The 25,871-nt window shown below is 29.8% G+C and overlaps 3 protein-coding genes across 5 annotated transcripts; 2 read left to right on the forward strand and 1 right to left on the reverse strand.

Annotated features, from left to right (window-relative positions):
- Positions 1 to 335: 335 nt before the first annotated feature.
- Positions 336 to 1,651, reverse strand: LOC118063246 (fatty acid elongase 3-like). Its single transcript, XM_035077239.2, has one exon. The coding sequence runs from the start codon at positions 1,411 to 1,413 to the stop codon at positions 541 to 543; it is 873 nt and encodes a 290-aa protein (XP_034933130.1). The 5' UTR covers positions 1,414 to 1,651; the 3' UTR covers positions 336 to 540.
- Positions 1,652 to 9,004: 7,353 nt separating this feature from the next.
- Positions 9,005 to 10,848, forward strand: LOC118063245 (uncharacterized). 3 transcript variants are annotated; one of them, XM_035077236.2, is made up of 2 exons: positions 9,005 to 9,297; positions 9,927 to 10,848. In XM_035077236.2, the coding sequence occupies exon 2, from the start codon at positions 9,959 to 9,961 to the stop codon at positions 10,640 to 10,642; it is 684 nt and encodes a 227-aa protein (XP_034933127.1). In that variant the 5' UTR covers positions 9,005 to 9,297; positions 9,927 to 9,958; the 3' UTR covers positions 10,643 to 10,848. The 3 variants fall into 3 exon arrangements, with proteins under 3 accessions (XP_034933127.1, XP_034933128.1, XP_034933126.1); XM_035077237.2 differs by having other exon boundaries at positions 9,005 to 9,268; XM_035077235.2 differs by having other exon boundaries at positions 9,275 to 9,444.
- Positions 10,849 to 19,972: 9,124 nt separating this feature from the next.
- On the forward strand, positions 19,973 to 21,410 carry LOC118063244 (probable galacturonosyltransferase-like 1). Its single transcript, XM_035077233.2, has one exon. It carries the CDS (start codon positions 20,101 to 20,103, stop codon positions 21,163 to 21,165), a length of 1,065 nt encoding a protein of 354 aa, XP_034933124.1. The 5' UTR covers positions 19,973 to 20,100; the 3' UTR covers positions 21,166 to 21,410.
- The last annotated feature ends 4,461 nt before the right edge of the window (positions 21,411 to 25,871 follow it).

Consider the following 25,871-nt stretch of genomic DNA (forward strand, 5'->3'; position numbering starts at 1 on the left):
AAAAAAAAAATAAAAAGACTTCAAAAACACAATCAAATAAAAAAAGAAAATGTAAGTGACTCCATCCCACCGTATAAGATTCAAGCCTTTTTTTCATGGAATAAAAAATGAATTTGTGAACTAGCGAAGAACTAAGGACGATTTTCAAGAAAGAGAGATGAGGGAATAATTAAAAAAAAATAAAAAAAATCGGAGCTTTCTACTTTCCTGCATACAAACAAAAACAGGAACTTGCAATGATAAACTAGCAAGACAAAGAAATTATCTTTTGCACAACGTGATTTCAACTAGTATTGGTTTTAACAAACATGTCGAATTCCATCCATTCATCTAGATTATCCCGAAAACTTGATTTCATAAAATAAAATAAAATAAACCTCTAATAGTATACATGATTTTTATAAACACCAAGAAAAAAAAAACCCTACTTTACCTAGCATATATGCTATACAGTTGTCTTATTTTCCCCCCTCTGAAGAGGGTGTGTGCTTCTCCTCGTCCAAATTACAGTGACCAAAAAGACTATACCATTCAAATCGCTTATTTGTCTTTGACTTTCATCATCTCTGCCTCCTCCATGGCCTCGCTTATTACCTCCTTCCTCTTCCCCAAATACATCTTGACATAGAAGTTCAAAAACAGGAACAAGATAGCTCCATTGAGCACGGAATTGAACCACCATGCCCCAATCCCATTACACCCACCTTTCATAAAATGCAGCGAAAGCACCCCAACATGGCAAGCAACATTGCATCCCAACAGCACAATCTGGCAATTCAGAACAAAAGGAAAACAAGCACATGGCAAACCAACCGCTGTCCAGAATCTGTATCCGTAAATAATAGAGTACACCAAAGTTGCTATTAGAATCGCCAGCACTTGAAAGGATTGGGAGAATTCAAGCCATAAAAACGACATGAAGGTCAGTATAGAGTTGTTGACAAGCTGGAAAGAAACCAGCTTGCGTAACCTCAGGATTGTGAAAAAGGTTCGGAACATATGGAGATATCGTGACAAGTAGTACATGTAGGACCAGAAAAAGACACGGCCTGAAGGACGAGTTCCCAGAGGGAAACAAAGAAGCCATTGAAACGGGGTTTTTGATCTGCGCCAAAACCACCGCGTTTCTTGGATCTCAGCTGCGGTTGAGAGGAGGATCCCGGAGAAAATGACGGCGGAGATTAAGGCCATAAAGAGGCTGTACGCGGCTGGGATTGGACCGAGAGGGACAGTACGGCCACGTTTAATAAAGATTTGTAAGAAAAGATGGACTAATGCGCAAAACGTCAGATAAAAGGCTATGGAGGTCAAGAGAAAAGACCAAGTGGAGCCCCATGATTGGATGTGGCTCCATCGGAAAGTAACTATAGAGGGGTGTTGGGAGAGGTAGTAGATTAGTGTTTGAGTGATCATGGAGATTACTGGTGGTGGAGGAGGATTGGAAGGTGGAGGTGAGGGTTTGGAGAGGAGGAGCACCACCGTTGTTGTGGTTGGTTTTTTGGTTCGGTCATACAGCTTTTGTGATATTTTGGGGGTCTTTTCTTTTAGAGAGAGAACGTGCTTTTGATGGGGAAGGTAGACGAGGATTTAAAATAATATGAGTTGTTGGTTAGAATGAATGGTGGACAGGAAGACTTGGAGAAAAAATCAGATGTTTGCGCTGATGAATTTCTATTGTATACTACTGCACGTGTACAAAACTACAAGTACAGGATCCTTGATCGGATGAACATTTATGACAGATTTGCTAATATATTCTTAACCGCTACGTCGCAGATCAAAATATATAAAAAATATAGAAACAATTTTAATAGGATTATTAAATCTAACCGTTAATTTTAAAATCTTAATTATTCAATTTTTTATCTAACTCAAATTTTAAACTAAAAGTATGTAAGAGCTATTTCAACTTAAATTAATTAATTTTATATGTTCAAATATAATCTTGAAGATCAATAAAAACATGATTTAATTTTAAAAAAAAAACTTCAAGATAATTATTTTTCTTCAGAAATATTGAGATGATAGCAGATTTGATTGATCTTGCCCCCCTCCACGATGATCCGGATCATTAACTCTACTGGGTTAAATAACTTTATTTATTTATTTATTTATTTATATGATAAAAATAAATGCTCATAAAATTGAACAAGAACCTAAAAGTAGACAATTATTTAAGACAATTATCCCTAGAAAGCAAGCAAAAATCAATAATGCAATCCATTTCCTAACAAATCTAATATTAAATAATGAAATAAAAAGAAATATATTAAAAAAATTAAAATACCAAAGACAAAACAAAACGCATATCATATCGGTGTGTAAACTTGTTAAACTTGTAAATCAGGTAAGTCAATCTAGTACGACAAATCTGTGAACTGAGTTATAGACTTCAATGAGATTATAAGTTTTTTTAATCTATTTTTTATTTAACTACATGATAAAAAAAAATTAAATGATTGCAAAATCAAACACCAACCTAATACCAAGATTTTTTTAGATCATGATAATCTCATTAAAGGCGAAATAAAATCAATTATAAAACTTAATTCTTAATTAACCTAGTATCTAAAGGTGAAAAAAAACTAATTTAAAAAGTTAAACTTGTCAGACTTGTGAACCAAGTCAACCAGTCAAACTTGTGAATAGGTCCATAAACTTTATAAAGTTTAATAATATAGCTTTTTTCTTAAAAAAATTTTAAATACATGAGAAAAAAAAATAGATGATAAAAAAGTCAAGTTCAATAATAACAATAAAATATATTCTACCAAACTTGTAAACCAAGGCAACCCAGGTTATCTTAACGACCAGAAAACCACGCTAATCTTGTAGAAAGGTAAAATAAAAGGAAAAAAAAATTATGAAATCTAAATCTCAAATATTCCAATATTAAAAGATAAAATCAAAAACAATAAATTTAGAAAAAAAATCATGACAAAAATTCATAAACATAAAGAAAAAGGAAAGAAAGCAAAACATCGTCGGTTACTATTCTCATTCATAGTACAATGTGTGTAGGTGAATAATGATTTCCTCACACCATTTAATTTTTGTTACTTTATAAAGTTTAGTACCATGACTTTTCTCTAAAATTATTTTTCTAACTATATAAGAAAAAATAGACTATAAAAAAATTAAGTTCAATTAAAAAAAAAAAAAAAAAGACAACCCATCAAACTCGTAAACTAAGGCAACTTGGGTTATCTTGGTAAACCCGTAAACAACATTAATCTCGTGTGTGTATATATATATATATATATATATATATATATATATAAACAAAGATTCAAAAAGAAAAAAGAAAGCAAAACATTATGGATTACTATTGTAATCTACAATGTAATGAGTGTTGGTTAAATGGTAGTTTCCCCCACATCCTTTAATTTTTGTTACTTTATAAAGTTTAATAACATGATTTTTCTCTAAAATCTTTTTTTAAAAAACAATATGAGAAAACAAAATAGACTATTAAAAAGCCAAGTTTAATTAAAAAACAAAACCCTACCAAATCCATAAACTGGGGCGACCTGGGTTACCTTGACAAACCGGTAAACCACGCTAATCTTATAAAAAGACAAAATAAAAAAAATTATAAAGTTAAATTTTTGCTATCTCAATATTTAAAAAATAAAATCGATAAATATAATTTTAAAAAAATCATAATAAAAAAACAAAAAGAAAAGGAAATGAAGAAAAACAATATTTGTAAAAAACAAATATAAAAAAAATATTGTAGCAATCCACAATATTTTTACGAGGAAAGTTACAGTGCTTTCCTCACATCATTTAGTTACTCTTAAAAAAAAAAAACCCCATCAAATCCAAAAATTAGGGTAATCTAAGTTACCTCAATAAATCCGAAAACCACACTAATCTCATAGAAACACAAAATAAAAAAAAAAATTACAAAGCTAAATTCTCCACTATCTCAATATTAAAAAATAAAATCTACAAAAATAATTTTTTAAAAAAATCATAACAAAAAAAAAGAAAAAAAGAAAGATGTGTAAGTATTTTATGAGGAAAGCTACAACGCTTTTTTCACATAATTTAACTTTTCTTATAATATTTAATCCCTTACTATTAATTTATTTATTGTACTATTTATAGATTTTTTTCATAGATTTTTTTAATTTACTTGTGCAAATATTAATTATTTAATTTATGAGACTTATTTATCAATCCAGTTATTCAATACATGATTTATAATTTTATAGGAATTGGTTAGGTGGTTAACGAAGATTTTTCTTTCCTTTGAGGGTCTATTTATTTTTGCATTTTAAAAACTTTTGAAAAAATTTAAATTTTTATTTATTTTTTATTTGCTTCAAATTAATTTTTTTTTGGTGTTTTCAAATCATTTTGATGTGCTGATGTAAAAAATAATTTTAAAAAATAAAAAAACATTATTTTGATGTAATTCTAAGCGAAAAACACTTTTAAAAACAACCGCAACTACACTTTTAAACACCCTTTTAAATTAATGAATTCACTATAGCTAAATGGGGTAGGGTTTTCACTTTAGTTTTAGACACATATTAGTGTGGATTGCAATAATAAAATTTACCTGGGTATGGTGTTTAATTAAGAAGATCATAGGAGCGTTTTAGTATTGTTACGTTGTCTTTTCTATTCTTTATTCAAGAAGCTTCTGACACATGTTCCACATGCCTTAGTGAGTGAGTTGTACCTGCCCCATTAAAGAGGCGCATGAAACATCTCTCGGCGGTCAAATCTGATAATTCATCATCTAGATAGATGCGTTGACGTGTTCTTTTCCACATGATGCAGTGCATGTAAACATATCCTAGTTGAATTGTTGTTAAAGATTGACTGTTTGTGTTTTTTTTTTCTCTCTCTTCTGACAATTAAAATGCACAATTGTCCTTAATTTATTTGTTGTTTGCTTGGGTCTGACATGATTGCCACACTCAATTCACTTTGGTCTGATATGGTTGTCAGACTCAAGAGGCTTAAAATATTTTTTATATTCCTAATATATTTTTTTTACATTTAAAACAAATATTATAATAACCTTCGTGGAGCGCGATCTAATATACTAGTTGAAACACTAAAACACATGGGACAATTAGTTTTTGTTTTTCTTTTCTAATTCTAATACAATAAAAAAAGGGGTTACTTTTCCTTTTTTAATTCAAGGTCCAACATATATTTTCTGAAAAACAAAAATAAAATAAAATTGGGTGGGGTTGAAATAATAAAAAAAAATTAGCACAATTTTCGTTGCATTATCCTTTCATAATCTTGAAGCTGGAATACACCAACATAATTAAGTTTAAAATTTAGTGTCAAGTATTGAAGAGAATATAACTTAAATAATCAGGTTTTAGATTTATTTTCTAGAAATTATTAATTTGAGTTTCGTAAATTTTAAGGCCACTAAAAATTTACATGGTTATTAATTTTAAGATTTATAGGATTAGTAAAGATACGCAGACAATGATCTGAACACTTATATTAATAAATAAAAAAAAATAGCATAAGGCAACTTTTTCCATGTTTTTTTTTTATTGGGAAACCATACAGAATTACTACAATGTGGTCAAATCTGTATCGCCTCTCTAATGCTTCGTTTTGTATTCTAATTTTGCCTTCTTTAATAAGGCAAAATTTTGTCATAGCAGGGACCCGTACCATCATAAATTTTGGCATTGAATTGCACAATAATTAAGGCTAATAAAAATCTGTGTCTCGTTAGGTATATATAGAGCAATTGTTTAATCAACAGCGAAGACCATCTGATTTTTATTTGGTTTGGAATTATAGTGGTTGGTGTTTTTTTAAAATAAATTTTTAAAACTATATTAAAATAATAAATATAATTTTTAAAATTTAAAAATATAAAAAAACATAATTGTTTTTTAAAAATATTAAATTTTAAGCAACACTCATTTATCCACGCTCCCAAACGAGGGCATTGTCGATGGATTTCAATTTTTCTATTGAACTTGTACAGTGGTTTTGTTTTACTCGTTCTGTCTCGTATAAATGTATAAATGTTCTAATATAATGTTTATTTTTATATTTTAAAAATATTTTTAAAAATAATTAAAAAATTTTAAATTTTTTTTAATTTCAAATTAATTTTTTTGATATTTTTAGATTATTTTGATGTGTTGATATAAAAATAATTTTTTTAAAATAAAAAATTATTATCTTGATATATTTTTTAGTAAAAAATATTTTAAAAATCAATCACAACTATACTTTTAAATAGATTCTAAATTGGTGAGTTGTTAGCTTTTTTACTAGAAAACAAGAAAAACAATATTAATTTCCCAAACTTAAAAAATAAAAAAAAGCAAAAGAAAAATAAAAAAAATAGGTCTAAAAATTCATTTTTGTTGTTGATAAATAAAAAAATAATTTATCGTGATAAATAGCCATTCCTTAACAATCATACCTACTTTGAATAAAAAAGAAGTACAATTAACGGAAAACCAAATGAGAACGTGTAAAACACAGTTTTTTTTTTCCTTTCACATTTCACTATTCACAGTGTTGTTAGGGAAAATTTTCTTTCTTAGTCCCTCGAATTTTATATTTGTTTTAGTTTGGCCATCCAACTTTGGTTTCCTTCAACTTGATCCTTACAAGTTGTGTCATGGTTATCCTAGACCTTTTCATTATCTTCGGATTGCATATCATCGATCGTGTGTTCACAGATATCGGTGTTTTATTATGTAAAATATTATTCATCCTCTTATATTTTACTATTCATATCATTGTTTACCAGACAAGTTTCCTTCCATAGTCCCTCGAATTTTATATAAGTTTTAGTTTGTCCATCCAACTTTAGTTTTTTTCAATTTAATTCTCAAAATTTCTATTATAGCTGTACTAGAGTTTTTCATTAACATATTATCACATGTTCAAGGTGTCAGTTACTAGAGATAATTAAAATAGTCTAAAAACATATAAGAAATATAAGAGAAAAAGAGAAATATAAATATGTCGCTAAGTTTGAATTTAGGGCTTATTTACTGTAAATGTTAAATAATGTTTTGTACTTTTTTTCCTTTTTGGTTTTCATTGAAGACTGTATATTCTTTCTAAGAAATATTTTTTTTCCATCCTTTTTCTAGTCTAATTAAGTATATGAGAAATTCTATTAAATTAAAAACTACCTCCATATTCCTTCGAGTCTCCACCAAATTGCAGAAAAAGCTAGAATTGGGCTCCATGCACGGACTACTGTGCTGGTTGTGCTTTGTGCTGATTAGGGTTAGAATTTCTTCCTTTTCTTCACTCATGGATGTAGGTTTACCAAACACGTAAAACTCTTTATTTTTGTCCTTGTTCTTCCCTTCTTCGATATCTGTTTCTCTCCCAGCACAAAACGTAGTCTACAATCACTAAATGTAAGTTTAATGTTGGATTTTTAGACTCTGTTTGTTTATGCGGCTACGACTGTGTTTTATTTAAAACGCAGCACACAGCCGTTTGGTAATTAAAAAAAATTGATTTACTGTTCATGGAACCCACACAATTTTTGCGTTTAAAACGTTGAAAAAGAAAAGCAATGAAAACATGCTTTTCATTCTTTGCCGGTTATAAAAAACAAGGAACATTGCAATTCACTGCACTGTTCACGTGAACAGTGCAATTCACTTGCATTGTCCACAGTTTTTTTTTAATGTTTTAATTGTATTAAATTTTTTTTTTTAAAAATAGTTTAGAGAGTTAAATTCATTCACAAAAAAATATTTTTTTCTCGAAAAACTAGTATAGAGTGAATTAAATTCACTCGCACAGTAATATCAATTTTGTAGTTTTTATCGAATGAATTTTGTACATAATAGAATTATAAATAGTTTAATGAAATAATAAAAAAATATTTTATATAAAGTATTATTTTTTCATGATGTAATAGGAGTAATTAATTTTACAATATTTAAATTTAAAAACTATCAATATTAATATATTTTTTAAATTATTTTATAATCTCAATTTCAAAAGCATTCTTAACCAAACACATTAAACTACTTTTTTTTCAACCTCAATTTTAACCACAATTTTAACCAAATATCTATTTTTTCAAACTAACCTCAACTAAAAGTACTTTTTATAAAACATTTTTTTTTAAACTACAACCACAACAGCTATCGCAATACCAAACACACTCTTAATGTTTCTGTAGTCAATCAGAAAGCATTTTTTTTTATATAAAAAAAAAATTGAGTAATGTGCTATCTAAAATATTAATTTCTACATACAGACCACCGACAGTTTACTTGTAATCATTGTCTTCTTTTCACGAAAAATGGAGCCTGGAATTTGTTTCAATATTTTTGTGCGCAGACTTCCACTGCGTACAAGCCAGTCGTTGTCAATTGATTTAAAATACAGCAGGAATCACGATTGTTTTCTCGTTTTTATACCCAATTGAGTGTGATTGACGGGAGAGAAGTCAAATATAAGAGCATTTAATAAATTAATAATCAATTTCGTGCAGCTGTGACTTTTGCAAGTTTTTATACCTAATTGCTACATCTTGGATGTAGCAGTACTGCTGTTTGAACTTGCAAGAAGGATGCGATAAAAGAGCCAGAGAAGAGTGACGATGCCTCAAGGAAGGACAGAGCAGCTGCGTAGAGCAGAGTTATCATATCACTCCATAAACATGGTGCCACTTGATAATTAGTAAAGAAATTGCCAGTTTACAAGGTTAAAAACAAGTTCTCTATATTTTAAAATTAATAATTATATAAATTTTTAATAATTTTAAAACTTATGTTATTCAAATTAGTAATTTTTGAATAAACCTCATTGATTAAGCTATACTTTTTCAATATTATTCATGCTTGTCATCAAAAGACAGAAAACCCATTAGTTAAGGAATGACCGACCGAGCAAAGTAGACTGGAGAGAAAGAAAAAAATGGCATCGACTTTATTGTCTTGAATTCTGACTTTTTTTTTTTCTTATATATGAGAGCAGGCCCATTGTCTTGAATTCTGACTTCTTCCTTTTCCTCCATTGGAGTCCGCTCTCTTGGGCCTTAGCTAGAATATTACATGTTCTCTCCGACAGGATGTCGGCTAACAGGCTCGCCTCAAGCTCCATCCAATTAAAAGGCACAATCCAAAACCTCTAGAAACAAACATCAAGCGGTTCAATGATTTGATCAAGTCTTTTCTAAATTCGTGACCGTTTGATCCTTTAGAATAGAATCAGGCAAATACAGTTACACCACACCCGAAACAAATCCCTCTCTTCACTTACCAGGAAAAGTCTCAGGAAGGTTAGGCATCCCCCCTCAGAATCTTCCAGGCAAACTTCTCTTTATTTCCCTTTTAATAATTGCAATAATATTATATAATAGCAATAATATTAAACTCTCAAAGACTCCTCATTCTCCAGAAAAGAACAGGGAAACTATAAAAAAAACTCTGTTTTTTCTTCTCTCTCTTGATCACGGTGAGTGAAGTTTTGCTTTGACTGTTTTATTGCTTGTGGTTTATGTATGATTTGGGTTGTTTTTAGAGGATTTTAATGTATTTTTGTCTCTAGTTGATTGTTTTTACATGTTTACCATGATCTGTTTTATGCTGGGATTTATCAAGTTGTAAACTTTTTTATGGTTTTCATGGCTTTGACATGTTGAATTACGACTGTAACGGGTCATTTTTTTATTTTTTTGATTGTTTTATGTTTATGAGATAGTGAGTTTTTGGTTGTCTTGTGATTCATTGTACTGGGTCAATTTACCCTGATCAGGTTGTTTTCTGCTAGATTTGTGGAATAGGGTCAATTCTAGTTTTTGATTAATTGTAAATGAAGATTGCAGGGTGTTTTTTTTTTTTTTTTTTTTTTTTTGAGGTTATTTGTGTTTTGGGTTTTAGATTTGAAGCATGAAAATTATCATCCTGGTGGTAATTGAGGATGTTATGTGATTACAGGCTGTTGATTTTGAGAGTTTTTGGATAAAGAGATGGAAAGTGGATTTGCAGAATCGACAAGTGTTCCCCCAGAAAGGTCGTCTTACTCGAGCAATAATGGCAATGATGCTGGTGATTTTGAATGCAATATTTGCTTCGAATTAGCTCGAGACCCGATTGTAACTCTTTGTGGTCATCTCTATTGCTGGCCATGTCTGTACCAATGGTTACACCTCCACTCGCATTCCCATGAATGCCCAGTTTGCAAGGCCATCATACAAGAGGAGAAACTGGTTCCTCTTTATGGTAGAGGGAATACACAGTCTGACCCTCGATCTAAATCGTATCCGGGGATTGATATTCCCAGTCGCCCATCGGGACAAAGGCCGGAAACCGCCCCTCCTCCGGATGCAAATAATTCACCCAATTTTGGGTTCGGGATGGCGGGAGGATATATGCCGACGGCCACTGCAAGGAGTGGTAACTTTACTTTTTCAACTGCTTTTGGTGGTCTGTCTCATTTCCCGTCTTTTTTTAATGTCCAGTTTCAAGGGTACCCAGATGCTACTGTCTATGGAACAACATCTGGATTTCCGTATGGATTTCATGGTTTTCACGGCCACCATTCACACCGGTTCCCTCCAGCTGCTACTCGACGGCAGCGGGCTGATAATGTTTTGAAAAATCTCTTCTTTTTTATAGGTTTTTTGGTGGTAATCGCCCTGCTCTGGTGGTAAATCAACGATTTGCCTTTTGAACTTCAACTGATATTTAGTCCTTTTGAATTGTTTTTGTTGTATCTGTATATATACGTAATCTGGGTTAGTTATACTAAGATAAATCCTATAATGCTTAAAGATTTTTTGAAGGATGTTTACGTTTCCACAAGGACCTGCAGTCATGGAGCATGATTAATATACTGTCTTTTTTTGTGTTTTTTTTATCTGTTCTTCACTCCCCTGCTGGCAACTGGAGTTCTTTTATTCTAGCATTGAAAATATTTTTTGATAAAATAACATAATTTTAAAAAAAAAGTATTTAGAAAAATTTGTAACCAATTTCAATTATATAATAGACTATTATAATTTACAATAAAGAGAAAAAAAAAAACTTTAAAGTACACTAAAATTGTAATAATAACATTATTAATATTGTTGTAAAGATACACGGAAAATCATAAATGATGAATATAGTGAGCTGCATAAGTCGTTCAAAGGAGCTGGATCTCATTTATTTTTGGATAGTTTTGTGTGTCCACTTCATTTATTTGGATTTGTAGTAATAATATTTTTTTATGATATAATTGGTGTTATTGTTGGAGTTTATTTTCAAGGGTATATTTCTTTGGTTTTTCTTTTCTCATTCTTGTAATTTGTAAAGTAGAAAAAAAAAAGATAAAAAAATTAATAAAGAAAAGTAAAAAACACACTAAAATTGTAACGATTATACTATTTGTATCAATTTGTTTTTGTATTTTAAAATTAATTTTAAAATTTCTTTTAAAAATATAAAAAACAACCATAATTATATTTTGAATCAGTCTTATATGTTTTGTTGTTGATGTCCAAGGCCTTCCAATCTGTCTTCATCCAAATTTGTTACCCGAAATTATGTTCTGTTCCTTGGAAATTTCATCTTCGTCCTGAATATTTTTTTTTTACTTGTTTCTCATATTGATGATAAATAGAGAAAAATCAGAAACTCTTTTCGCCGGAATCACCGGCGTTGGCTTCTTGAAACACATGATGAAGAAGACGAAGACCGTTCTCTGTGCAAGAAAAGATAACAAAAATCGAGAAAGAACGAGGAAACCACAGCACATTGCTGATTTTTCCTAATTCAGTTCTTCAAAATAAAGTTGTCTGAAAAGAAAAAAAACGTAAGCACTAGAGTGTCGATAAACAAGAAAATCTTAATGGGGTTATTTCTCTAATTTGTCTTATTTAGTATTTACATTATGTTTGAATTTGAAAATAATTATTAATATATTTTTGCAGGTGTGCTTCTTGAAAAACCTTTAAAAATATAATTTATCAATTTGTATTTTAAGAAAATAAAAGTGTGAGAACATTAAAACTAAAAGAAAAAAAAAAGAAACATGACTGAGAAGGGAAAAAAAATGAATTTGATATAATTCTAGTAAAATAGTAAATAAAGAAATAAGAGAAATAAAGTAGATAAATAAAGATAAGATAAAAAGCTTGGCACTCAACTGTTTAAATAAACAGATGGCATGTTGCTCGCTAAATTTTTTTCTTGATTTGTTTTTATGAATAATCAAAATATTATTTATGCAATATTTAGAAAAAGAAATATTTACAAATTTAAAACTTCATTTTAATTTGTTTGATAGAAAATAAATAAATGGTAGGATGTCAATTTCTCTGCATTATAATTTCGCTAAAATTTAAATCTAATTTTGGATTTTCATTAAAACTTGACGTGACTTGATTGGGGTAAATGATGGGTTCATTCACATTGTCACTTGATTTCGTTTTTCAACCTTTATCTTTATTTTTATTTTATTTTTCAATGTAATTGATAAAATTTCATTTTATAACCTATGAATGATTTTTAGAATTATATGTATAAATTTGGATTTTTTAACAATAATTTATGGTTAATTTTATGTTTCATAAATGATGAAATAGTTTGTTTTTAAAACGAATTAGATTAGTATTGTATGGTAGATAAATTATTCCATGCAATTTGATCTGTTCTTCTCATAAAAAAAAATTAGAGCCATCTCTAGAAGCAATCCAAGGAAAGGGTATATTTTATGCAGATTTATTTTAACGTTTTTATTATTTTTTTAATTAAACATGTTTATATTTTTTATATATATTTATCTCTATTTTTTCTAATCTAAAAAAGGTACCTTTATCTGTGAAAAACATAATGAACTTTGTATAGTTTTGTAGTTACAATGTGTTTAAGTTTGTTTGCGGGAAATAATTTTTTTTTGAATTTAAAAAGTGAATTATTTTTTGATGTTTAGTAGTATGATGTAAAATAAATTTTAAAACACTTTTCATTATTTGATTATCTCCTAAAAAATGAAGCTGAAAATTAACTTATTAATATTTTATTTTTTTCAAGTTTATTAAAATAATGAAGAACAAATCTTACAAATTAAAAAGTTGAATAAGAATGAAATTGAAAAAAAAAATTTATAAATTATCTCAAATAAAATAAATAATAATTAAAATAATAAAGATCAAATCTAAAAAATAAAAAAAATTGAAAGATAAAGAGATTAAAATAATAATAATTAACATTTTTTAAATTATTTCAAATAAAATAAGTAACAATCAAAAGAATAAGAACCAAATTTAATAGATAAAAAATTTTAATTAAAAAATGATAAGGAAAAGCAAATAAAAATTATAAAAATAAGGACTAAAATTAATATAAAAATTAAATTCTAAGGGATGAAATTAAAAAATAAATATTCAAAATTATATATATATATATATTAATAAAAAATTTGAGGACCAAATTTAATATAATCAGTAAATAATATGATATTTCTAAATTTTTCATAATTTTTTCAAAATGAAAAACTTTTCTGGAAATTAAGTTAAATTATTTTTTAACTGAAAAGTGTTTTTTGTTGATAATTTTTTTAATGACAAGCAAAAAATTATTTTACGAGAAACAAATGCAGCCTAAGTAATGATAGTACAGTGAATTTTGTTTCTAAACTTTTTATGCATATGATATAACTAGCAAAGAAATTAATTTTTAAAAAAAGAAAAATGAAAAAAGAAAGCAATCAAAACTAAAGATGATAAAAATTAAAAATGAGTTAGCTTGAAAATTGAAAAAACAAAAGTGCATAAACACCCAACATTGGATCGATTTGTATTTGAACAATTTTTTTACTAGCTGGTCTTTTTTTTTTTTTCTAAGAAAGAAAGACTAAATATTAATATTTTGATTCTTTAACCGACACAGATCTAAATATTTATAAGTAGGCACAAGGCCAGGATAATTTTTGTACAAATTCTAGAGAAATTTTTTTACTAGTCTTTTTTTTTTTCTAAGAAAGAAAGACTAAATATTAATATTTTGATTCTTTAACTGATACAGATCTAAATATTTATAAGTAGGCACAAGGCCAGGATAATTTTCCAGGAGAGAGAGAATTATTTTATAGTAAGACCAAGACTTAATTTTTTTTTAATTTTTTATACGAACCACAAATAAAATATGTACAAATTCTAGAGAAATATAATTTTTTTTATATATAGGGGACCAAGTCCACGTACCCCTGTCTCCGCCCTAGTCTACAAGCATCAGCTAGTCAAATCAAATGGATTAATATTTTAAACAAACCTTTATGCAACTTGTTATTAGGGTGAGAAAAAAAAAGATTAAATAGAGAAAAAAAAAAAATAACTGAAAAATCAAAATATAAAAAAAATTGATTAAAACTTTATAAAAACTGACCATTCTGGTTTTAATTTTGTAAGCTTGAAAGAAAAAAACTAAATATAACTAAACCAAACTAAAAAAACTAAAAAAGAATCAAGTCAAACTAAAAAAAAACAAGCAAACTAAAAAACCGAGTTAAATAAAAAAAATTAAGCCAAAATTGAGTAGAATTGAAAAAACCAAACCAAACTGGCATGAACCGATTTTTATCCTAAAAAACGAACCGAAACAATTAATTTGAACTAATTTTGGTGTTTTTTTTTTTAAATCAGTTTAATTATTTTTTTAATAAAAATTACTTACATGAATATAAATACAATCATAATATTTTACTCTTTTTAAAAAAAAAAAAACGTTTCAAGTTTAGTTTTTGTTAAAACGAAAGAAAGTTGGTACTAGAATGATATAAAACTGGCCAAGTTTTTATTCTTGTTGTTTAAGTTTTTATTTTTCTGATGTACCAAACGTTCTCCGAGCCCTATCTCTTGGGCCTTGATGTTGGCCTGTCTACTTCTTTTTTTTTTCCAATATTTTTTTTGTTGTTATTGAAATGCATTATAAAAAAACAATTAAAATAATATTTAAATTGTTATTCAATTTTTTGCGTGGTTTTTAAATAATATTATAGATTTTTATGGAAGTATTAACAATTGATTTTTCAATTATTATGCACCTAATATGAAAAAATTAAAAACAAATTGCTCATGAATATTTTTAAAAAATAAGATTTATATTATTTTTATTTATTTATTTATTTCAATATGATTTTATCATATTTATTATTTTTTTGTATATCATGAGAGGTTTTTATTTTAGAAAATTGCTTACAATAAAAAAAAATTCTTTTATTTAAACAATAAAGAGATGCGTTGACAAGAAAATAAGGTTTAGATGGAAGAAATACATTTCTCCTCTATGATTTTATTCAATGTCCTTCTCGTAAAAGTCTTTTTTTTTTTTATAATAACTTCATCAAATAAAAAATGAATTCTAAAAAATATAATTATTGGACCCAATAAGGGTCATGATCTAAATTACAAGTTAGGCTAGGTAGTTTGATCTAAGTTTATCCAAAACATTATTAATTCAATTTTTTTTTATAAAGAAAAGATTGAATCAATTTCTTTTTTATTTTATTTTAAAAAAACTAAATTTTAACTAAACTGTTGACAGAGTCATTAATGTATTTATCAAGTCAATTAGATCTCATTAAATCAACTTCCACTCAGTTTACGTTGGAACCTAACCTCGTCTAGAAGCTAGATCAACAGGCTATCAAGTTGACTTAGAGGGTTTGACAAGGTTTAATAATAAAAAAAATGAATTTGAAATTATTAAATTTTTTATAAAATATAATTTTATAGTGTATAATTAAATAAGAAAAAATTAATCAGCTCCTCATGTAACACTATTATATATCTTAATACATATTCTTATCTTAACTTATCAACTTAATCTTTGATTAAGATTAATGCTAATAATTTTTATAATATTTATTGTCATATATAATTATTATTTAATTTTTATAATTAAAATGTTTCTCAATATTGGAAGCGCTGGCAACCCCTGTAATTTTTTTCATTGAAAAAAAAGCTTTTAACCTTATCCACAGTAGTCCATCTCGGAGATCTGACCAGTAACTTACTCTTACTGCGTCCACGCTTCTTAAAAAAAAAAACAAAAAAACAAAACCTTACCACGTCGACAAAAGGGAAGAAAAGGAAACTCTAAACTTACCGTGTCCAAGAAGACATGTACTCTGTCTTGTCCTTGACGAGAGAAGAAATAAGTATAATACAACTAGCTGTATTTTTTGGACCGTTTGACAGTGGGTTGAATTCCATTGTCGTACGAAAACAAAACCGTGTCAAGATCAAGGCCTCAAAAGTCTTCTTGCTGATGGAATTCCTTATTGCAGAACCTGTTGCTTTCCTCCTCCTTCCTCCTCGTATGCAGCCTGTTTTCACTTGCGAGAGATATCTCTGTTAGTAGCTCTGTAATGTAAACCTTCCTCCAAAGTCATGGAGAGAGAGAACCCATGACGGCATTGTTAGGCAGATCTTGGGCAATCGTCATCTGGGAGTCAATTGCAGGCACTTGTTAGTATAATAGAATTGTAAAAGCTTTGACTCGAGCTTTCTTCTTTGCTTATAATACAGTGAGGTTGACACCTTTCATAAATGCCAAATACTTTCGAAGAAATTAAATTCAAAAATCCAAATCTATGACCGCAAATACGATGGTCTGGAAATGAGAGCTGAATTATAAAATCCTCTTGTCTTTTTTCACCTATAAGCTCCGTATGCAACCAGATATTATACGCGCTTGGGCACTGCCACAACTACTCTTACAGATCCCTATTAAATTCTTGAAAACTCTCGATCCATTTTCTAGAAACGAGTTCTGCGTTTTTCTGCTGACTTTTTGGCCTCCTCTTGACCCACTTGGTGTCGGTAACGAAACGTGGGGTGAGTATGATCAACGAGTTCAGTAAAATCTTTGGTAAAAATATTAAACTAGTAACATAAACTTTAAAAGAATTTAAGTGCAGAATTCACATGAGTTGACGAATTCTTTCTTCATAGTGTCTGAGTTGAAGCTGACAGCACTGGATATAGCCCATCGTTGTGAAGATTTGAACATTATGCATGCTTTCATGGAGGTCATTTGAAGTGACCACCTTAATAATTAATTGGAAATTGTTTGTGAGTTTGTCATGTGTTGCACATGGAAATGTTGCGTCAATGAATCCCTAGTAATGAAGTGTTAAGTCATATTTAATCTCACCTTTTTCGTTATGTAGATGGTTCTATAAAGACAAAACTATCACTTTAATCTAATCTTAACAATCTTCCAAGAATCAAGTTTTAAGTCTCTCTAGTTGCTGTTTCCTTTCCTTTCCTTTCCCTTGTTCTTTTTTTTTTTTCAAAAAATAAAAATACTCATAATTAAATATCATAAAAAAAGGAAATATGTTTAATTAATTGTTAGCCGAATATAAAATGTAAATCAGAGCTTTTGAAACTTGAATTTAGATGGTAAATGAATTGGCTTCCTATGGAGTACAATTTATCATCTCTTGAACTCAAATTCAAGTGAATTCCATGAAGAAATGAACAATAATAGCTTCCAAATTCTAAACCATAGAAACAAAAGTTCCGCAATAAACAAAGATCCATGACTGGTAACAAAAAATTAAAACCTCAAATTCTAAACCATAAAATCACTTCTTCCCTGCAAAGAACATCTACTAGTAATATCTAGTTTGACCTCAGGGCTCAAGTTTGCAAAGTGGCCGTGAGATAGTCGTTGCACGTAAATTGGCCCGGATACCCACGTAAATAAATAAATAAATAAATAAAATAATAATAATAAGATAGGATGGATGGAACCTGAAGATAATTCCAACAAGAAAATAATCCTACAAAGTTAAAGCCAGGCCACAAAGTCACACCTTGTTCTGCAAATCTATCGGTCGTATGGTTAGCATCACGCAAAACATTGGAAAAAGACACAATCTAAAATTAGATGAAGAAAAACGAGCTACAAGGATAAAAAGCTCATGAAATTTTCATGATTTATTATATGGCTTATTCATCTAATTAACAATATTAATAGAGACAGATTCAAAGATGAGTTTTACTCCAGAAAAAGTCTTCTCGTGAAGAGTACTTCATCTTTTTTTTTTTATTCGGTTAAAAACGAATTAGCTGGTCTTTGGTGGATTTGGCGTTGACATAACTTCCATGTTTTTGGAGTTCCTAATGTTGGAGATGCTTGCCTATTGAGAAGAACCCAATGCTTAGCCGAGGAATGCAACTTGGTTCGGAGAGGACAGCAAGCTCTGCAAACTCCCATGTTGATAGTTACATGGATGAGACCGGATCATACAGACTTTGTGAAACTGGATGTAGATGGTAGCTTGCTTGGCAGCTCATGTAGAATTGGTCTTGGGGGTCTCATTAGAACTGCTTCAGATTTGTTTTTAGTAGGCTTCAAAGGATTTGCAGGCATTGATTATAACCTGCTCCCTAATTACTGGCTCTAAAACATGGTCTTCTTCTAGCTTGGGATCGAGGTTATAGAAAGATTTTAGTTTGACTCAGATTCGAAGGAAGCCATTTGGTTTATAGTTGTTGATAATGTTGATTTCCACATATATAGTGCTCTGATTTCAGACATTAGAGACCTGTTGTCAAGAGATTTGGAAGTCAGAATTTCTCATATACGTACGAGGAAGGGCTCGAATGCTTTAATCATTTAGGATTTGCCCCCACCATGAACGAGTCACTTTCTTCAGCAGATCTTCTGGGTCTTTCTTTCTATAGAGATCCGTAGTTTTTCTTTCTCCTTTTCCATTATACCAAAAAAAAAAAAAATAAAGCAGTTAATTATACCAAGTTCTACCTTCAATCTCGGCCAAGTTTTTTCTCTTTATCATTACGATAGCTAACTAAGCTACGTGTAACTGCATTTGTCCCCCTAAAATCGCGACGTGGCAATCTTTTTGACATGGTCGTTCCCGGTGATTAAGTTTTTTGGCAGATGGGAGCCGGACAATCAGGTGATGTGGTCGGGTTTTTGGATATAAATTTCGGGCTTGTAATGAAATGATCATCAATAGAAAACGACGGGTCTCTGCGTTCAAAATGACCCACCAAATTCCCGGAACTAATGAAATTGTGTAGTAGTGGTACTAACATGTTAACCTCCAAATTAATTAATCATCTGCCTTTTCATTACAATGATACCAGGCTTCTTTAAAATACAACAATGCTAAATATTAAAAAAAAAAAATCAACAACTTATTATAGGCACCCATTAAGATTTTTTGAGTATATATATGTTAAACTTTATTTATTGTAAAAACAATAAAAATTAAATATTTGAATTAAATCAATGATATTTAATAAAGATATTAAATTAGCTTTAGTTTGCATAGTAAATTTTTAAGTTTTTTTTCCCTCGATAAATAGTTAGCGTCGAAATAATTACCTCACCAGAATTTGTCAATGGCTAACATGGAAGGTAGATGGAGCTTTTCTTCGACGTGGATGGATGAACTACAAAGACATGGCCCAGAAAGTTGAAATATCTCTATATTTAGCAGAAATAAATTCTTTTAATAATAACAACAACAAGATTAGATGGCTCAAATTCAGGCAGCACCAACACACAGTAGACATAAGAGTACGAATTGTCTTAAATCTTAATGAATCCACAAAATTAAAAGATCCGCAAATCGAATGTTACTTTCAAAAGCTGGCCTGTCGAGGCAAGCAAAGTCCATGGCCTCACCTCTTTACTGTACCAAATTTTGCCTTTTCTCCATTTCTCCTCTAAGATCCTACAGTTACTAATTTATTTGAAGTAATGGCAGATAATATAATATACGTAAATACTTTCTTTTTTTGTCAATTGCTAAATATGGTCAGGGGTTAAAGTTTTGCTTGAAAATTACAGTGAGAGAATCTGCACATTTCTCACCATTTATAATATTCGTAAATACTTTCTTAGGTTTTGAAGCACATTAAACAAACGTGTGGCTGCACTTTGACTTGGTTCAAAATCCCTGACTCTTCTATCTATGCTTCCTGGCATTTTCCCTTTTATTACAAGTATATATAACACACCTCCAACTTGGATTCAAATCCGAGATGTGGGCATGTCTCCTCTCTTTCTAAAAGCTTAGAATTAAATCAACTCAATCTCTCTTTCATTTCTCTAGATCTCGCTTCCTTTGTCCTTTGTCCGAAACATGTTCAAACTAGGACTAAAATCACCTCCACCGTCATCCTCACCACACCACCTCCTCCCCCTCCTACTCCTCTCTATAATCATAATCAATTCCACAGCCACCGCCACAGCCACCGCCAATGGTAAAGGATTCAAAGAAGCCCCACAATTCTACAACTCTCCATCATGTCCTTCAATCTCCACACAAGACATGTGCTCACAACAAGCAGTGCATGTGGCCATGACTCTTGACTTCCCTTATCTCCGCGGCACTATGGCAGCTATTTTTTCCATCCTCCAACACTCTTCCTGCCCGGAAAATATTCGTTTCCACTTCATTTCCTCCCCCTCCTCTACCCACCTCCATGAAACCATTACCACCTCCTTCCCTTACCTCCGTTCCCAAATCTACTCTTTCGATACCAACCCCGTCTCCGGCCTCATCTCCACCTCCATCCGCTCGGCCCTTGACTCTCCTCTTAACTATGCTCGCAATTATCTAGCCAACATCCTCCCTCCTTGCGTCCAAAAAGTCGTCTACTTGGACTCCGATTTAGTCCTAGTAGACGACATTGCATCACTAGCAGCTACACCTCTCGGTACCGGAACTGTTTTAGCAGCACCAGAATACTGTAATGCTAACTTTACCACATACTTTACGCCCACATTCTGGTCAAACCCTATGCTTTCCTTAACATTTTCCGGACGCAATGCCTGTTATTTTAACACAGGAGTGATGGTCATTGATTTAGAGAGATGGAGAGAAGGAGATTACACAACAAAAATAGTTGAATGGATGGAGCTTCAAAAGAGGATGAGGATTTACGAGTTGGGTTCATTGCCTCCGTTCTTGTTAGTTTTTGCAGGGAATATTGCTGCCGTGGATCATAAATGGAATCAACATGGTCTTGGTGGGGATAATTTCAGAGGTCGTTGTAGGGATTTGCATCCTGGTCCAGTTAGTCTTTTGCACTGGAGTGGTAAAGGGAAGCCTTGGGTTCGCTTAGATGCCAACAAGCCATGCCCTTTAGATGCATTATGGGCTCCTTACGATCTCTTGCGGACACCGTTTGCTCTTGAATCTTAGATTTCAGCAATTTGTATAAATTTTCCAATAATAAAGACAGATGGGAAAACAGGGAAGATGTTCATAGGTTATACGCCCATCAACAGACCTTACAGTAATTTCATCTTTTTTTCTTTCTATTTTTGGGTTTTGCTTTGTACCGGAGTACATAGTAGGAGCTCGTAAGTAGTACTGTGAAGAGGGAATTACAGAAAAGATAGATCAGAGTTCCTTTTTATATATTTTTGTGTTGTTCATTGCTGTGATTTGTGTTTCTGAGTATGCAATTTTTCATGTACACCAGCACAGGCCGGATCGATTTCTTACTCGGTTTCAAATGATTAGCTGCTAATTAATTCCCAAATTGTTTCATTAACAGTGTAAATTGTCAAAGTATTTGGTGAATGTTTAAGATTAAGCGTTAGGTAGGCAAGCAATTAGGAAGGTGCTTTGGTGCTTCTGTTAACTAACAAATTAGCACGAGCTAAGACATAGCGATACCAAAATAATATAAATATTTTAACAAGCCAGCAATTAGAAAGGCAATGAAGAATCCAAAAAAAAAAAAAAATCCAGGACGTGGTGCTTGAAGTTGCAAGATTGTGTAATTTCTAATTTAGAGGGGTTATTTTGTAGAACTTATTTGAAATTAAACACAACATCAGGGGGGATTTTGAAAATCTCTAAGACTCTGGGGGGCCAAGGACCCTCTCTCAAAATTCGTCTCATGGAGTCGCATCGCGTCGACAGAGTGTGGGGATTCTTTAATTATTTTTTTAACTCAAAAGCAACTTTCAAGCCGTAATCCGCGTTCAAATTGATTAACGAGTCTTAGGCACTATTTGTTTTTATTCAACATATTTTTTATTTAATTTAAATTAATATTTTTTTTTAATATTTTAAATCATTTTAATATGTTAATAAAAATTATTATTTTGATATATTTTTAAGTAAAAAATACTTTAAAAAATAATTACAACAACACTTCCAAACAAGTTATTATTTCAATTATTATTTATATTTCTCTCTTTTTTAATATAAATAAAAGACATTAAATCCGAATTTCCGTATATCATTTTTCATTTGACTCTATAATCTTTCTTTTTCATTTTTTTTTGTCATTACATTTATAAGGTAAGAGACTCGAAGCAAAGGTTTAGTTTTTAATTATCGCTTTCCAAAAATGAGTATTATAGAATTAAATGTCTATTGTTAACCTCAAAGGTCATGGTATTATTCTCACCACAATGAGATTAATTAGTAGTTAAATCAGAAAAAATTAAGGGATTGATTTGGTAGTGCAATAAATTCATTCTTTTATATATATATATATATATATATATATATATATAAAATTAAAATCCCAAGACTACCATTCATAAATATTTATTAAGATTCTTTGAATGTATAAATTGATTTGCAAGTTCATTCTTTAAATGCGTTCATTCTTAAAAGCATTTAAAGAATGAGATTATTTTTTATTGTTGGATCAAGATTCCGTGGATATTAAAGCATTTATAGAATTAGGTTCTTTTAACCAAAGAATAAATACCAAGTTACATAGGTAATCATGCTATTTTTAAAACATGGACGACGACGACGATAATTTACAGCTTGTTTTAGGGATTTACACTCCAGTTATAGAATAAGCAAATAAGTTTAGGAATAACTTACAATATAAATTAATTTCGTTTGTTAAACGTAACATTGAAAATCTAATATATTTACTTTCCACTTGAAGATATATATAATAATACGAGGCAAAACAGAAAAAATAGAACCAAACCAGTTTGAATTCGTTTTTCTTTTAAAAATAAAACCGAACTGAATCGAAATCAATTTTGATTAAAAAAAAAGACAATTTGGTTTGTTTACTTTTTGTTGATAAAATTGAACGGAACAAAAAATAATCAACCTGATTCCTAGTTTTTCTTATAATTTTTTTAGAAGAATTTTCCTCCTCCAATGCATATAGATAATAAAAATAAAAATAAAAAAACAGAAGAAGAAAATATATGGATGCGCAGATCCCATTCCTATGTTCTACATGAAATAATTTCTACCTCTTGAGATTGGATACTCCTACAATAGATAATCATTTTCATCGCTGCTTTTCTTGATATGCTTCTTCTAAGTTCTCTATATTTTTCCTTTGCTTTTGGGATCTTTTTGTCTGGCCAAAGCCGAACACTGACTGTTTGACCACATGATTAAGCTTCGTTTCTCTTTAAACTGTAAATTCTACAATGGTGGCAAAGCCACCCGTTCGTTTTTGATAATTAATGACAGTGGGGCAGATTACATAATTATTTCGTGTTTAAATTACCGTGGTGAAAAGTGCTTTTTAGGAGTATCTTTTTTGTTTGAATATATAATAAATTTTACTAGCAAAAGGTTTCATCAATTGCTGCCAAGTTTCATCAAAAGTGTCTACAATTATTATTATTATTATTTTAGAAAATATGGGACGATCCATAGCTGCAAGTGTTTCAGAAGTCCAATTACTGGCTACAGTGGCGGAGCCAAGATTTTTTAAATGAGGGTGCAAATTACAAACAAATATTTGATATTATATGTTATATATATATATGTGTGTTATATATAGAAATTAATTTGAAATATATATACCAGCAAAAGTTAAGTAAAATTAATTTAAAAATATTTTTAAAATGAAAAAACTTACATTATAATTGTTATCTTCGAGATTTTATATTTTAAAACTGTTTCATAATAATTTTATTTTTAATTTCATTAAAAATATGTTTCTCAATATATACAATAAATTTTTATTTATTTATTTCTAAATTTTTCAAGGATTAGAAAAGTTCTTGACAACAATTCTATACTGATATATGGTACATAACATCTTAAATCATAGCTTAAAAGGATTGTTCAAAATTGATGTTGTTCTTGCTAGCTTGTTGTTTTGTACAAGTTGATTAAACATAAATATTAAATGCTTTTTTTTTAATTTATTTATTATATCCTTAATTTTTTTAGTTATCATGTACTTCATTTTTAATTATTAGTAAATTCATTATCATCATTTTTCATATGAAATTCATAACAAAATATTTATCAATTCATCAAACTCATTTTAATTTATATATATTAGCTATAATATTACTCATACACATATTAATTCAACAAACCATAAATTATTATAAACCCTAACATTTTTAATAACTAATTATAAAGAAATAAAACTAAAATTATATAATGAAACAAATAAAAAAGTAACATAACTTTATATTAGTTTGATCAACTCCTTTTTTATATTATATTATATTTGATTTAGCTGTTAAATCTCTATAATTTATTTAATTTAAATATTGATTTATCACTATTAATTTATATGAACCATTTAAAAAAATAACACAACTTTATACCATGAAATGCTTAAATGCTTAAAGTGGGATCGAAAGTGGCAATGGATACTAACTGGGAGGAGAAGGGGGGCATTGGGGGGGGGGGGCAATTGCCCCCTCTTGCCCCTACGTGGCTCCGCCACTGACTGGCTAATACGCATTAGCTATTAGAATTCTATAAATTGTTTCTTCAAAGGGTTGCTTGAAATTAGAAAAATGCCTGCTACGATCATCAAATCATGGTATATATACTTATAATAATGTTTGACTGTTTATTTATTATGATAAACATGTAAAAGGGAGATTGCCAAATTAATAATCTGTAGGAAAAAAAACAGTGAATCCGTATCACTTGGTCATTGTGTAGTGTCGATGGCCAAACTGTTCGGTCTTCCTTCTCTAGTTTTGGTTTTAATTAAATACTTGTAGTGCAAAATTTGGCAACTTCTAGATATATACAATTTTCTATTCAACGCTCCAAATTTCCAAGTATTGCTAGCTGTTAATATATAAAGACAATAATATGATTTCGACCCACCAATGTAGTAGGGTTTATTTTTTAGTTATTGAGTGATTAAATTGACCTTTAACTACAAAAATGAGTGGTACGAAAATCCGTGATTGATTTTAGGGGTTGATATAGATTTTTAGCTATTAAACTTATATATTTTTAAAAAATAATTAGATTCTTTTTACTTTACTTTATAAAACCATGATTAACTTCACGAGTTAATTAAGGCCTGAACTAGTCAAAGTTTAAAAAAATAAAAAAAATATTGACCCGATCTCATCAACCAATAACCCAGCTCAAAAACCTATTGACTTTTTTAAATGATTTTTTTAGTCAAAACAAGGTTGCTTAATTGTTTTTTAAAAGATTTTGGGTCAGCTAGACTTACCCTCCCGACCTTTGAACTTAACCTTGTTTAAGGTCTATACTCGAATCAGGACTTAAAACTATAATAATAATTACTTTTATTTAATTTTATGTTGACCCGGGTCAACCCTACTCGTGACCTAAATCTTGTCCCTAGTCGACCCTCAAATCAAATTTTAAAACTATAATAATAACTAATTTTATTTTAATGACTCAAGTTAACTCGAGTTGATCCTCTTGACACGTGACCCGGGTCTTACCCTAAGTCGGGTTTTAAGACTATGATAATAACAATTTTTATCCTTACATTGACATAAGTCAACGGTTAACCCCACTTATAACTTGAGTCTTGCCTCGAGTCGACTCTTCAATTCAGGTTTTTTAAAATATAATAATTATTATTCTTATTCTTACGCTGGCTCGGGTCAAGCGGACTTGTGACCCGGGCCTCGACCAATAGCCCTGACTTTGCTTCATATCGG

Source organism: Populus alba, chromosome 7, assembly GCF_005239225.2.
Source record: "Populus alba chromosome 7, ASM523922v2, whole genome shotgun sequence".
In the NCBI taxonomy this organism is placed as follows: domain Eukaryota; kingdom Viridiplantae; phylum Streptophyta; class Magnoliopsida; order Malpighiales; family Salicaceae; genus Populus; species Populus alba.

What these genes read in the sequence shown, in the direction of transcription:
- LOC118063246 (XM_035077239.2), bottom strand. Translation starts at nt 1,413, where the DNA reads ATGATCACTCAAACACTAATCTACTACCTCTCCCAACACCCCTCTATA.
- LOC118063245 (XM_035077236.2), top strand. Translation starts at nt 9,959, where the DNA reads ATGGAAAGTGGATTTGCAGAATCGACAAGTGTTCCCCCAGAAAGGTCG.
- LOC118063244 (XM_035077233.2), top strand. Translation starts at nt 20,101, where the DNA reads ATGTTCAAACTAGGACTAAAATCACCTCCACCGTCATCCTCACCACAC.